The sequence below is a fragment of the Ixodes scapularis genome, unplaced genomic scaffold (genome assembly GCF_016920785.2).
Source record: "Ixodes scapularis isolate PalLabHiFi unplaced genomic scaffold, ASM1692078v2 PGA_scaffold4__175_contigs__length_147842914, whole genome shotgun sequence".
NCBI classification, from domain to species: Eukaryota; Metazoa; Arthropoda; class Arachnida; order Ixodida; family Ixodidae; genus Ixodes; species Ixodes scapularis.
In genome coordinates this window covers 87636969-87651702 of record NW_024609879.1, presented here as the reverse complement: position 1 = coordinate 87651702, position 14734 = coordinate 87636969, and the positions used below count along the sequence as shown (strand labels likewise).

The 14734-nt window shown below is 48.2% G+C and overlaps 1 protein-coding gene across 1 annotated transcript; it reads left to right on the top strand.

Annotated features, from left to right (window-relative positions):
- Positions 1 to 1839, top strand: LOC8039615. The gene has a single exon (XM_002413540.3). It carries the CDS (start codon positions 1 to 3, stop codon positions 1837 to 1839), a length of 1839 nt encoding a protein of 612 aa, XP_002413585.3.
- Positions 1840 to 14734: the final 12895 nt, after the last annotated feature.

The window sequence follows — 14734 nt, the reverse complement described above, 5'->3', positions numbered from 1 at the left end:
ATGGAGTACCTTAACCGGACCGTCAGCTTCGGCGTGGACCCGTGTCGCAACTTTCACGCGTTCGTATGCGGCGGTTCGGATGCCGAATGGAGAGGGAGCATATTGGACCGGGCGTACCAGGCCATCTTCATAAACGTCAGTCTAGAATTGCACTTGGGTGAAACGATCGGAAAGTCGGAAGCAATGGTGACGCTTATGCGCTTCTATCGCTCTTGCCTTCGTCCCGCAGATTCTCCCTTGGAAGCAGACAGACAGGCAGTCGCCTTCTTAAAGCATATCAATGAGACATCAGGTTTATTGGCTTCCAACGCCACACAGGGCATGCTCTTCCAGCTGATTACCTTGATGTCACTTCGCTACAACATCCCAACGATCCTCTCCATCAACCTTGTCAGCATCGGAGGATCGAATGGCTCTCTGTCGCTGACATTCGCCTTAGGTCCCAGTCTGGAAACCAGATGGGGAGGCGAAATGGCCTACTTTAGGTACTCGATCATTAGGATGCTATTGTGGACGAACACATATCTCCACTCAAACGTCACGATTGACATGATAGATCGAATGGAGATGTCTCTTAACCTCGGTCCGCCTGATGCATATAAAAGCTTTACGAATACATCGATAGAAGAAATTGCTGATATTATCATTGGTGTCTCACCTAGAGCTTTCAGGTACCACATATCCTCCTCTCTCCCTAAGGGGATTGAATTCAATGAATTGGCAAATATACAGAGCTCGAACACAAGCGTGATAAAAATTGCAATGAACACTTTTTTTCAACCCAACCAGCGAGTGGTGGCTGTCACTCTAGCACTAATCAACGTCTTTGCCGCAATACTCGATCAACTGATTTCACTTCAGTATCGAAAGAAGTGGCCTCATTGGTATTTTCATTACTGCGAAATGGAGGCGCTCTCTTTCAGAGAAACGTGGAGACTAGCTTCCCTAGAATACATTCCCCAGAATGGAACCCTCATTGTCCAGCAGATTAAGAAGGACGTTACCAGGGCTGCCTTGAAGCAGTTGGTGGGACATTGCGGCGCGAAGTACAAGCTTTGGCACTTGGTACATGATAAGGTGACCAAACTGCGCATCCGCATGCCGGAAGAAAATGTTTACCGGGACATTGCACTACCCACCATGACGCCTAATTTTGTACTAAACTACATCGCCTTGAAACGCTACTCTCAAGAGGTCAAGGTCCGTCGAGCACAAACCAGGATGTCTGAAGGGATTATGGACGATGAAAAGTTGGGCTTCAGGTACTTCCCTGAGGAAAATTCTGTGTACCTGACGCCCTCGTGGTTCCAGCAGCCCATGTTTTACCCCAAGTCTGAGCCTTTCGTCAACTACGCCGTGATAGGAGCTATTTTGGCGGGTCTAACGCACCGGGCAGTGGGAAGGAGCGGCCAGAATCACGACGCCAACGGGAACGAGAAACGCTGGTGGACTCACAACCTGGATGTTGCCATAGCGGAACAGCAAAATTGCTTCAGGCGCGAGTACATCGACGTGAGCGACGGCGAGCCATCGCCTTCTCTGCTCGACGAAATTTGGGCCATCAGCGAAGGACTCGAGTTGGTTTGGGAGGACGTAGTCGCTTCTGGCCTGGACGACGGAAATGTTCAGATCAATGGCAAGACCTTCACCTGGAGACAGTTCTTTTTTATTCGGTTTTGCTCAGTTTGGTGCAACTATGCCGGGACGCCTGCGGAGAATGCGTGGAGATGTAACGTCCCTCTGAAACACATTCCCGGCTTCGCGTATAGCTTCAACTGTTCCGGGGCCAAAGCCATGGGCTACCGACATAGCTGCTCGAGGAAGTTACCGTGCAGCTGATGACTAAGTTGTTCAATTATTCTTAATAATGGAAATATTTAGGAACGCTTAACCTTGCGGAGCTCAGACAACCTAGCTAGGCTTTTTTTTTTTTTTCATAGTAAAGCACTTGGTAACTTGTTTTTATACATTACTTGTTATTTTTCTTATTACTGCTTTTCTATTACTTGAAAATCATTCAGTATTAGTGACAATGCTCATGATTGTTTGAACACGACAGCGTGATAAAACCGAAAATTTTAGTTTTCCATAATAGCTACTTAATTTCTCGAGGTTTATATATATTAAATAAAATCAGACACTTAGTCGCCAGAATTGAAATATATGTAGAAAAAAAAAACATTTATGAATTTGTGCATGCAGAGCTCTAAATAAAATACGAGATCACAAAACTCCCTATATATTGGCTTTTTAATAAAGCAAGCGGAGGTCCCGAGATGACTGTATGGTCACTGTACAAGTACAGAAACTTAAATTTACCTCATGCAAAAAAACAAGACATCTATACTCCGTTTCACCTTACGTTGTACCGCAGTGAAGGCTGGAAGCACGAGCTCGTAGCTGTGGCAGCTACCCTTAATGCACGAGAGCTTGTGCCGCCGACATGTGTCCCAAAGCAAGGAGCTCGCGCTTGTAGCCTTTATTGCGGTACATCATAAGATGAAATAGAGTATAGTGTACCCATGATCAATAGACCGATCTCACTAGCTAGTTTGAGTACGCCACCGCTGCCGACATTAGGGAGTTTTAGAATAACGTACGCAATTTTAGCGCACGCTAGCGCTAAATTTAGCGCTTGTATTAGCGCACGCGACGCAAGAGAGTTTTAGAATAGCGTTTCTCCGCCGCGACGCAAAAGCCCAAGCATCTCGCGCTTGCGACGCCACCAAGATACAGTAAAAAATTTTATTTCACACACGAAATGCTGTAACTTTAGGGAAAAAAACGAGTTTTATGGTCCAGAGTATCATTTTAATTTGTTTAAACATGAGAACGCGACGCGAGCGGTTGAGCGGTCGTGTCCGTTTGCGTCGCCTCGGCAAGAGAGGTCTCGTGTACTGACCTTCGCACATCGTTCCTTCGCCGTGAAATGTTCGCGCGTGGCAAGCATCAAGTTGTCGGTGATCGCTGCCAAACCGAGTACAATGTCGTCCCGTACTGAAAATTGCAGTCGCGAGGATACCGCCAACGTCGAACTCACGACGCCGCCAAAGCAGCCGCCGACATAATCCTGGAAGCCGCCATTTTTTTTAACTGTGCTCGTCTTGGCTTTAGCCAACTTCTCATCACGAATCCTCCTAGGAGAAGCGCAAAGGCTCTTTGTGTACGCACGCTATTTCCGAGAAATAGCGCACGCTAAAACTGCGCACGCAAAGCGCAAAACCTGCTTTGCGTTCGGAGCATGCGCAGTGGCGACGACGCTATTCTTTGCGTGCGCAAAGCTTTAGCGTGCGCTATTCTAAAACTCCCTATTCATCGTGGGAGCTGTAGTCTTTCTGCACGCGCGACAACCCTGCTGGAGGTCTGCGCGAGCAGACCACAAGGCAGCATGAGCTGTCGCGTGAACTGGCATCTGCCTCCACGAACTACAGTTATGGCGGCGTCAAGCATGCGTGGAACGCTTGGTGAGATCGGTCTATTGTCAAATTTCCGCCATATTTGAGGGTTCCCGGACAGATAGTTTCGCACGAGTGTCAATGGTCCCGACAAAGTGGGAGTCGTACAAGCAAAATATGATAACCTGCTGCAAGTACAGTACGAACCCTTCACGAAACGTCCACAAGAATATGTTGTTCACGGACCTGGATGGTCAAGTACACTGATTGAGTGACGGGTCTTGCGACATCGTTATGGTGACCTTGTTGCTTACAATTCCTTTTTCTGAATTTCGCGGCCCTTTTAATTCTTTTCGTCTTCTAACTGAAACTAAAGAGCGACTATTTGAGTACACAAATAAATTGCCCTAATAGACCCTTTCCGAAATTCAGTATGGCCACTTTGATCACTATCATCATCTGTGGAACGGCATCTGTGCCATACCAATGGCGGCCTTCTAGTGACTGATAAAGGAAGACGTTGAAGATGCTCCTAAGCGGATGATGCGAGGCCTGTACATTCGGGGGGTCAGTACGACGCGACGTAGGAATGGAACACAAGAGCTACGTAAGCGTTGATTTCTAATAACTCAGATTCAGTCATTCTGTGGGCGGCACACAATCGGCTTTGAAGCAGCTGGAGGCATCTGAGTGGGTTGGAGATTTGTTCTGAATGCAGGTTCTTGGTCACCATTGAACTGAAAGTGATCGAGAAAGAACTAGCTCACACTGAACAATCCCTCGCGTGCCGTTGACTTGCGAAAGTGACGGTGTTGATACAAGTTCATTTCCGCCATTGATATGGCAAAACCTAAACTGCTTTACGAACCACCAGATGGCACTGAATTTTGGAAAGGGTTAGAGTGCCTCAATGTTGCTGGCTCCCGCCGTACCAGAGTGGAGACAACTCTGTCGTCTGCTAGCGGAGTCGCCATATTGCCGCCTTCTTCGCCCGCCGAGTCTATGTGGAAGAGGGCTTATGCAGCCGTTTGTGAGCTCTCTACGCAGCTAGTGAGCATTCTCACCTGTGAAATAGAGTGTGACCACTTCAAGACACGTAACGTCACGCGTTTAGTCAAATATGCGTTTGATTTCCCATTTAAAATTACGATTTAGTCCGCATACAACGCAAATGTGCTCGCGAAAGTTCCATCGGCTGCTGCTGGCATTCTGGCCCAGTTCTTACAGATGGTCAACCTATGAAAGTACATTTGATACCGACTATATGCGCTATCATCTGCTGCAATACCTACCCGTGTTTGGCCTTGCATTGAATGAGGAAAATGAAAGCGATCAACGAGCGAGGTGCTGATATGAACATATACGTTCTGCTTTCTATCGCTTCTTATTCGACTATATTGTTATCGTGATAAGTTCTGGATTAGCATTCAGAGCTTCTGAAATAAGAGCTACTTAATAAGAGACATCCCATGAGGACCTGTTGAGGTTTTTGTGTTTGGTTTTTAATCGGAAGGAGCCAAATTTAGAAACCGAAACTAAGCTAATATCGCTGGAATTCTGAGTATACTTGGACGCGCTGTGCTTCCAAAAGCTATGAAACTCAAATGGGCCATTTGATGCAAGAAAAACCACTGAATAGGCGGCCGCTGTGCAGGGTTGAGAGGTAATTTGACAAGTAAACATTTCTGTTTTTTTCCATGGCTCATTTAGAATTTAAAAGTTTCTCACTTGTTGGTGCAGGTGTTCTAAAAACCTTACACCTTACCTTTTCAAAACAAAAAAAAAAATTGCTTGCCTATTTTGTATGCACGCTGGTGCCCTTTAGGCACCAGCGCACACACAAGTGCACGCACAAATCCAGAGAGATTTAAGTTTTTCTCCTATATTCCCCTAAACGGCCACAGTAGGGTGTCTATAAATTTTGTTTGCTGGCCTGTATTCTCAAAAGACCTTCCGCAGACAGAAATCAAAATATTTTATTTGTTACTATTACATTTTTGCTCATCTGTTTCCTTAAAATGCACTGATGCAGACATAAATCAATAGATGTACGTTCAGTTTACACATATCTTTAGGTAAGTAACATGTAATATTAGATAGGTTTATAGCCTTGATCCCTAAAATAAGAAACAGCATTACAATTAACATACGCGCTCCCCTGTTTTCAAATAGAAAGTAATTCTCAACACAGAGTATCAGCACCTGCAACAGGGTTGTATTGAAGAACATTTTACAACATGCGAAAGTCTTACAAAGTAAGCTTAAAGTGGAGAGGATGGAGATCGTTATGGTGGTGCACTCAGTACAGGATTCATTACAACACGTGTTTACTCGACATTTTGAAGGCAGTAATTAAAATTTAGAGTATTGTTTAGACATGGGTCAGATTTAAGGATGAAGACCCGACACTAAGGAAATGGAAATAAAAAAAGGCAGAGAACGTAGAAATCTCAAACATGAGGATTTATTTGACACAGCAGCTTAATACATACAAAAAAAAAAAAAAAAAAAAACAGGACTCGCAGATGCTTGTAGAGGAAACCCCAGAAATAAAACACACTAAATCCAAAAGAATCAATTACACACAACCAAACACAGATTCCATAAAGTGATTACACACCTAAACGAACCAACTTACCAAAATAACTAATAGTAAAAAAAAAAATATCTGGGATTGTACAATACAATACAAAAAACAGGACACATAGATGCCTGGATAGGAATCCACAGATATAGAATCCACATAAAATATAAAAAAATAATCAAACAGACACTTTCCACAAGAATGGTGGCAACATACATTAACAAACCAACTTACTGAAACATGCAGTAGTGCAAAAAAATCTGAGACTGCACAACACAGATGTACAAAAAAACAGGACTTGTAGGTGCATGCCTGGATAGGAAAACAAAGATGTAGAACACACACACAAAATCCAAAAGGATCAATCTCACACAACCAAACAGATACATCCCACAAGAAAAATGACAACCTATCTAAATAAACCAACTTACAGGAACACGACCTGAAATACCACTATCTAGCAATTAACTGTGCGGCAAAAGACCCGGCGATTTCAAGGAAACAAAGTTGGTACTCACGCCGCACACAGACGACGAACGGCTCGGCTCCCAGTCGTCCCGCTTTATCTGTACGAGCCACAGACGACTCCGTTCGGCGTTTGTTGGGACGCCGTACAGCTTCCACCCATTCCTCGAGTGATTCGAACACTGCGGCACGCAGCAACCCGGCATTTGCAAAAGAACAAGCCAGTTCAGCGATCCCACATGTGCACCGGCGGCCGATCGGGGAGGCAAAATGGCGGCGGCGGCCGGGAGCGAGAGGGGGAAAACAAGAAAAAGCGGCACTTGCCCTCCCAAAGGATGTCCCCACTCTAGCAAGGCGCAGCCGGCAAGCAACATTGAGGCACTCTAGAAAGGGTCTATATCATGAGAACCGAGTTAAAGGGGCGGTGCAACGATATCTAGTTCGGTGTCATTCACTTCACGCGAGCTTACTAAGACTGGTGAAACCCAAGGGTACTCGCACGCAACTGCACTGGCCAAGAAAGTCCTTTGCTGCGGTGTAATTTCAAGGACAAAAACGAGCGTTTTCATTAAATCTCTCCTTCGAAAAACTTGATCACGTAGCTGGGTGGTTCGCAGTACCTCCAAGTGACGATATTTGAATGCAGCTCATAGATTGGACCCGAGCATTGCGTGGCCACTCGATTTGGGCTCATGGTAACCGACAGCTCGAGAAGCATTCGGGTAGGGGCCCGTGTCCAATCGCCGAAATGACGACAATAGCCGAACCATAACAATGTCCGGAATTCAGCGCGTGTCCTGTGCCTTGCCAACTTCAACCCTTGGCTATGGCTGCGTTCCAAAATTTACTCGATCTGACTCCGGAGTAAAGGTTTCGTACGGTGGCGCTTCAAAACTTACTCGCGCTTACTCGATGACGTCAGAACTCGCGTGTCAGAAGCGGCTTGTTTACTCCGGAATGATTACTCGCGCTACCTTCCTCAATCGGGGGGGTAACGTCGGATCAAATCGAGTAAATACGCCACGTGATCTGTTCGTCGTCTGCTACATGCGCGTCAAAACTGTCCGATCCGGCGTGCGAACTGTCGGGAAGATGGCTGCTCCGAATCGCCGCACAGGACGGTTCGCGACACATGGTTTCCGACGCGTCGTTGCGTCGCTCCGTTCAGCTCCGCCCAGTTTCGGGTGTCCTTCTACCAAATGAATAGATGGATGCTAATGGCCATATTTATAACGGGCGGTAGCTCGCGCCACCTAGCCTTGAAAAATAAATACTTCCCTCGCCCTTCTTGGTTTTTCCGACTTTCAAACAAACGTAATATTTTTTATTACATTCTATTAAAGTGTGCGTGTGTGAAGATTTTCCGTGAGGCTATTTTTCTGCTCAACATCACTTAATCGCGAAGGACCGCAGCGGACCTTAGAGCCATCCCAGCGAAACGAGCACTGCGTACAAATCACGTGACTACGTACCGCGCGCATTGTTGAGTCTCTCCCCAAGTTCACGTGACACTCACATGACATTGGAATGGCTCGTAGCGTCCGCTGCTGTCCATCCTAAGGTGAAACGGGGTATATTCGGGTTTCGACGGGCTCGATCGGTCCCAGAAGGCCGGCTTGCTTTGGCGCGCGAAATCAGCAGCTCGTTTTGTGCGCGCGGGAAAACTCGATGGCGTCCGTTTCCTTCACAACGACGACTCGCGTCGCGTGACGCACCGCGCACCGCCACATCCGCTTCCCCGAACCACGTCGCGCCTCCTCGCCCGATCGGTTCGAAAGTCACTTGACAACATGACCTTCGCCATCCGTGCTCATTGGCTGCGGCCACTGCGGCCTTCCGAAAATCGGACCGTGCGTGCGGCGATATCTGGCAAGTTGGACGCACGCCGGCGCCGGACGGAGGCCTCGTCCGACGCTCCGGTGCGACGAAAACCCTCGCCCTCGGACGTCGTTCCGGCGGTTCGCACGTCGGATCGCATGGCTTTTTCGCGCATGTGTCTCGCGCTTTATGCGCCGACAGCCGTCAAAGTTCGTTCGCTCCTTGGCTTTGGTGGCAGACGTTCGAAATACCAAAGAATGAGGTGCACCCATTTATGTGTGGTTCAATTTGCTGTTTACAATGCAGGAATGCAAGTTTATTCAGAAAACCGTCGAGTAATACAGTTGTCTGGGGGGCCGCCACAAAAAGACGTCGGCATGCCTGACAAAGCGACAGTCCCCCTCCCCCCCCCCCCCCCCCCCCCTCCCCTCCATGGCCCGAGCATGCGTGCGAGTACCCTTGGGTTTCACCAGTCGTAGTAAGCTCGCGTGAAGTGAATGACACCGAACTAAATATCGTTGCACCGCACCATGGCCCGAGCATGATATAGACCCTTTCCAGCATGCCAGACAAAAATGAAAGTCTCAGAAGACGAAAACTACATGATCATGGAACTTCTATGGCGTGGGGTGAAAAACGAACGCGTGTTTTATAGGTGCGCAAAGTACAAAAATTGTTGCATCGCCCCCTTTAACACTTTAGTGGAAGCAAACATGGCTTTTATACAGGGCTTCCCAACACATAACCCTGTTGCGCGGGTGAATATAAAGATAGACAATTAGTTAACATATTTGCCACAGCTTCTGTATACTTTCTACAAGTTTGTTTAATTAAAAACTGGATATGGTATTTGTTCAGTATTTGCAAAAGAAACAAAGTCTAAAACGTATCAATTACAGGGAGGGCGCAACCAGAGCGCACAGAAAGCGCCGACGGCAGAGCGCGTGACATGATAACGCCGAGACGCGAGAGCGCACGAGAGCAGAGCACACGAGAAGAGAGCGCAGCGACACGAGAGGGAGTGTCATTAGAGCACGCGTCCACAAGAGTGATGAACAACACCTGCAGTCACTATACTCCGCTCACCCTTAAAGGGGCGATGCAACGATTTGTGTGCCTTTCTTGCGCAAATACCGCTTAGAACGAATGTTAATGACCTATGAAACACGTGTTAATGTTTCACCACACGCAACAGCAGTCGCAGAAAAAAATTCAAGAAAAATGAGCAGGGTTCTCGCAGCCAGGGTTAGCGGCCACGTGACCTGGAAGCGATTATATTCCGCCAATGTTGATCATAGCCACGTGCTGGGGTTGGCAGGGAACAGAACACGCGCTTAGTTCCAGAAATTGTTATGGTTCGGCTATTGTCGTCATTGCAGCGATTGGACACGGCACACTAGCGAATGCTTGTCGAGCTATTGATTATCACGAGCCCAAATCGAGTGCACACCCAATGCTCGGGTCCAATCTATGAGCCGCATTCAAATATCGTCACTGAGGGATACTGCGACTCCCCAGCTACGTCATCAAGTTTTGCGAAGGAGAGATTGAAAGAAAACGCTCGCTTTCGGCCTTGATATTACAACGCTTCAAAGGAGTTTCTTGGTCAGTGGCCCAGTGGCGTTGCGTGCGAGTGCACTTGGGTCCAACTAGGGTGCCTCAATGTCTTTCTGTTTAGGGTGATGCCACCCTTTGTAGTACCCGATGCCGACAGCACGCGCTCACGGGGAAAATACAAAGAAATTGACGAAAAACAAAATGTCGCCGTAGCACAGTCAGCGCAACAAACGCGTGCAGGGACACGCTCTTTCACGCGCTTCTGAACAAAAAATAAAAATAAACGTGTTTGACAAAATGGCGAGATGCCACCATCCTAAGCAAAGCGCACATCAAGGCACCCTAGGTCCAACTGTAGTGCCGGTAAGCTCGTGTAAAGCGAAACAGATTCCAAGCGAATATCATTGCACAGAGTCTTTAAGCTGAGACTGGAGCCAATGCCACAAGTGCGAGACCTGGAAGTCGCTGCTTTGAAGCGTTCTTCCGCAGAACGAGCACTCAGAAACGCACGTCTCAAAGCCAGGAGCGCGGGCTAGCTCGCGCCTGTAGCTTTGCCGGCGGTATAAGGCGCCTTTCCCATTGCAGAACGTTCGAATATCGAATAGACCGATCTCACCGAGCGTTCCACGCATGCGTGACTCCGCCTTAATTGTAGTTCACAGGGAGCAGGCGACAATGAACGGCTCAGCTCGTGCCGTCTCGTGCTCTGCTCGTGCCGACCCGCAGTGGGGTTGTCGCGCGTGCTGAAGGACAGAAAGACTACAGTTTCCACGATGCATGCCGGTTGAGGGGGGGATTGCATAGGGGCCGGGTGGGCTAGTTCGTCTTATATACCTTAGCATGGACTAAATGCGAAGGCTGTGCAAGCGCGAGCGGGTAGCCCTCACTGCCTTAACCGTAGCACTCGCTGTATGAACGCTCCTGGAGCCACCGAGGCTTCATGCAAAGCACATAGCACGCGCTTTTAGCACGCGCGGCTAACAATAGTCCATGCTAAAGCCTGGTTCAGACAGTTGCGTTTGACCGCGTTTGACTGCGTTGCGGCAGCGAGAAACCAGGACATTTCTGCTGCTTATATCGCGTGCCATGATGATTCCTTGAATTGGAATCCACGCTTTATACGAAGCACAGAAGTGCCGGTGACTCGCTTTCGGTTCTCGACGCAACGCAGTCAAACGCACTCAAACGCAAGTGTCTGAACCGGCCTTAAAGTGGAACGAAGTGCACACCAGCTCGGAGCACGTGGAGCGAAAGCTCGCGCTGCAGAACCCAGGGATCCTGGGTTCAATCCCCACCCCTGCCCGTTTCCATCTCGATGAGAATCGTACCGGCGTGCGGTCGTGTATCACTACTGCGTGGTGCACGTTGAAGACCCCAGGCTGGCGGTTGTACCGCACTGGCTAAATTTCTCATCTACGACTGGGATACAAGTTGCCCGTTGAGGCAGACATCAGGCTCTATAAACATAACCACACTCCATTTTTTTTTTTTTTTTTTTTTTTTTTGCCGGCAGCGGCGGCGTAGCGGAATTGGCTGGTGAGATCGGTCTATTCCCTTCTATACACGAACTCAACTCTCCTACGTCACGCCGCAGTGGTGGCGCGTCGGTCGCACTTCCGGTCTGGGGCGGTGGGCAGAAGTCGCCGTGCGAGACATGCATTCTTGTGTTCTTTTCGGATAAACCAGAGTTCTCGTCAAAATGCTGCGACGGGGGCTGTACGAAAAGAGTCTGGAAAGGTTTGAAGATCAGTTTTACAGTGTTTCTGCCCGCTCCGTTCGTCCGAGTACGTGGATCGTAGCCGTGAAAAGGGTAAACCAGGCGCTGTCGAACTACGATTGCTTGTGCGGGCAACACTTTGTGGTCGGCAGATGTATTTGTTTTGTTCCAACATGAACGAGAAAAAACCGCCAAGTTGTCCGGGCCACCCGCGGGTTCAGTGCGTCTTCAAATTCACACGGCCGCATGATCGTTCGAACTTTCGTCTGCTCTTTCGAGCCTGTTTTTTTCGTCTGCTCGTTCAAACAAAAGCGGCCGTGGACCAAACTTTCACCCCGTGATTGCAATAAGAATTAATTGCAGGCCCCAAAAGACTTAAGTAGGCTCGGTGTAAACTGTAGATACAAGATGCTGATCATTGGTACCAATGGCCATCACCGACTTGTTAGGCTTGGTCTGTTCCCGCTTCCGATTTTCAGTATCGACGTCGATCATCGCCACTACCTTCAACACTTTTGCCACATGAGCGACGACGCTACCGAAAATATCTAGAAGAATCTCATCATGGTTTCGGCGTCCATTCTGCGGCGTTCACGCTAATGAATCGCCGCACGTCAAATTATTTACGCAAAGTTTAGCGGTGCAACGGGCCTTGACAATTTCGCTCAGGCGATTAAAGTGGCAAGACATTGCTATGAGGACGTACAATAGACAATTCCAACGCGAAAAACAGTATGCAGACTCACACGGACGCCGACAACGTGACATTCCAATGGTTTGTTGATGCGGGAGGCGGTGCTTCTTGCCCGCACTCAATTGCGCAAGCGTTCGAACTGTCGTCTGCTCTTTCAAACTTGTCTGCTTTTTGTCGTCAGCTCCTTCAAACGACAGCACCCCGTAAACCAAACATTGACCCGGTAATTGCGATAAGAACTAAGTGCAGGCCTCAAAACACTCTTGAAGGTTGTTTGGGGTAAGTAGGCTAAGTGTAAACAGGTTACCAGTGGCCATCACCGATTTGTAATGACCGATTCTACTTGCGGTTTTCAGTATCGACGTCCACCATCTCAGCTACGGTCCACGCTTTTGCAGTCCGAGCGACGTCGCGACTGAAAATAGCGAGCAGAATCTCATCGTGCGAGTCAGGCTTTAGCGCCCATTCTGCGGCGTCCACGTGAAATGAATCGCCACAAGTCACATTATTCACACAAAGTTTTACCTCGTTAATATTGCTGAAGCCGCTCAAGTAGTCAGACATTGTTAAGGGGACGTAGAATCAACAATTCCAACGCGAAAAAGAGCACGGGGACTCTTATCGACGCCGAAAACAGCGCAATTCAATGGTTCGTTCATGGGCGACGGCGGGCTTCTTGCCCACCGTCCATCGCGCATGCGCGGCGCCAGTGGCGTCCGCTAGGGGCGCTCCGGTTTGTTTGTAAACATGAGTTGGTGTATAGTAACTGGGTTATTATACATTGGATTATCTGTTACGCGACAGCCAGCACTGCACAATATGTAAGGGCAAATTCATATTTCTTTTCTAATCATAAGAACAACGGATTTACTTCCAGCGCGTTTCCAATTCGACGTTTTCCTGATGTTTGCCAGCAGTAAACATGATAAGCATATTACACCCGCGTGCATAGTAGCTAGGCTCCTGTAGCCTGGTTCACAGTAAATAACTGAAATGTTTAATCCCCCCCCCCCAAAAAAAAAAAAAAAAAGAAGAAACGAAAGGTTATCGCCGAAACGATTCTTTTTCCATTTATATATCTATATATGTATGAACGGAGTTGTTTTTTGTTTTTTTTTTTTTTGGAGGGGGGGGGGGGGGGGGGGGGGGGAGGACAAAAAGGAAAAGTAGAATTGTCTCGAAAACGAAAGTAGACCAACCTTAAAAGGAGCAACAAGTGGCAGCGGTGACTACCGCGCGGTAATGTATGGCGTTGGCATAATTAACCTAAACAAAATAAATCATCTCAAATGGCGTCACTACAGACCGCTACGTTCAACACGCTTCTGCCGTTTCGTCCAGCTTTGTTTGAGTACTCAGCCAATTAACTGACATCAAGCGTTCAAAATGCTACTCCCCCCCCCCCCCCCCCCCCCCCCCCTTTTGGTGTCAAAATTCCAGCTTCATAAAAACATGTGTTTGAGGAACGCAATGTCGATCATTCCCAAGGCGCGCACATGCAAGCGCTCTTGTGACGCGCGCTTAATGACAAGGGCTGTCTGGTCGCGGGCTTTCTCGTCGACGCTCTAGTTTCGTGCACTCTCGTGTTATACAGCCACAATAGACCCTTTACGAAAGTCAGTCTACCCACCTTGTGCAGAGCCAGACCCGACGCTCTAATGGCGGAACTACACTGTTTCTCCACACCAGAAAAATCGAACGTCTTCTAAAGCATAGAGCAGAAAAAGGAAAAGATGTTTGTCCTTTCACGTCACCTTCGATGTACGGAATCGAGGGTGTTTGATTTAGCCGCGCATGATCTCCTATCACCGCCATTAGAGCGGCAATAATGGAGCTTTTTATACTGCCACAAGAGGACTCTGACTTTTGAAAAGGGTCTATTGCTACCGACCTTGCACCTTGAGCCGGCGATGAAAGTTCGAGTTTTCTTTTTTATACCCTTGTTACACGGGTACATTTAACTGCAGTTACGCTAAACCACAATTAGCGCACAATACTTGCCGACAACATTCTGCGGCGATGCAGTCAGAGCTATGGGCGAACGTGCGCTTGAGCATCTTGAGCATCTATCGAAGCAGTGCGCGCGCTCTCTTCACTTCTTTTGAAATAGTTCTCCGAGGGTATAGTGCGGCATCTGTGCTGCCACGTAACCGCAGTTAAAGCTGAGTTAATCGCGGTTAAGTATGCCCGGAAACCCTTCAGCGGAGCGGAAAAGAAGACGAGGAGGTTCGGGGACTTGGCCCGATCGCGAGCTACAATTTCTATCGGGGATTTTCGTTCGGAACTAGGAAGTGTGAGTAACGCAGCTACCGGTGATTAAAGTAGTGTTCTTTCTTGTAGTCATCAACGCTTCGGCTCAATGGTTTCGACATTTTGGTGCCGAAACCCGGGATCAGGACTGTACGATGGGCCAGATGAGAAGGTGTCACAAGCGTTGATGTAACGAGGCTACAGGACAAGACACCATCCAGCTCGAGAACGCAAGGGACCATAACGACGCTGCC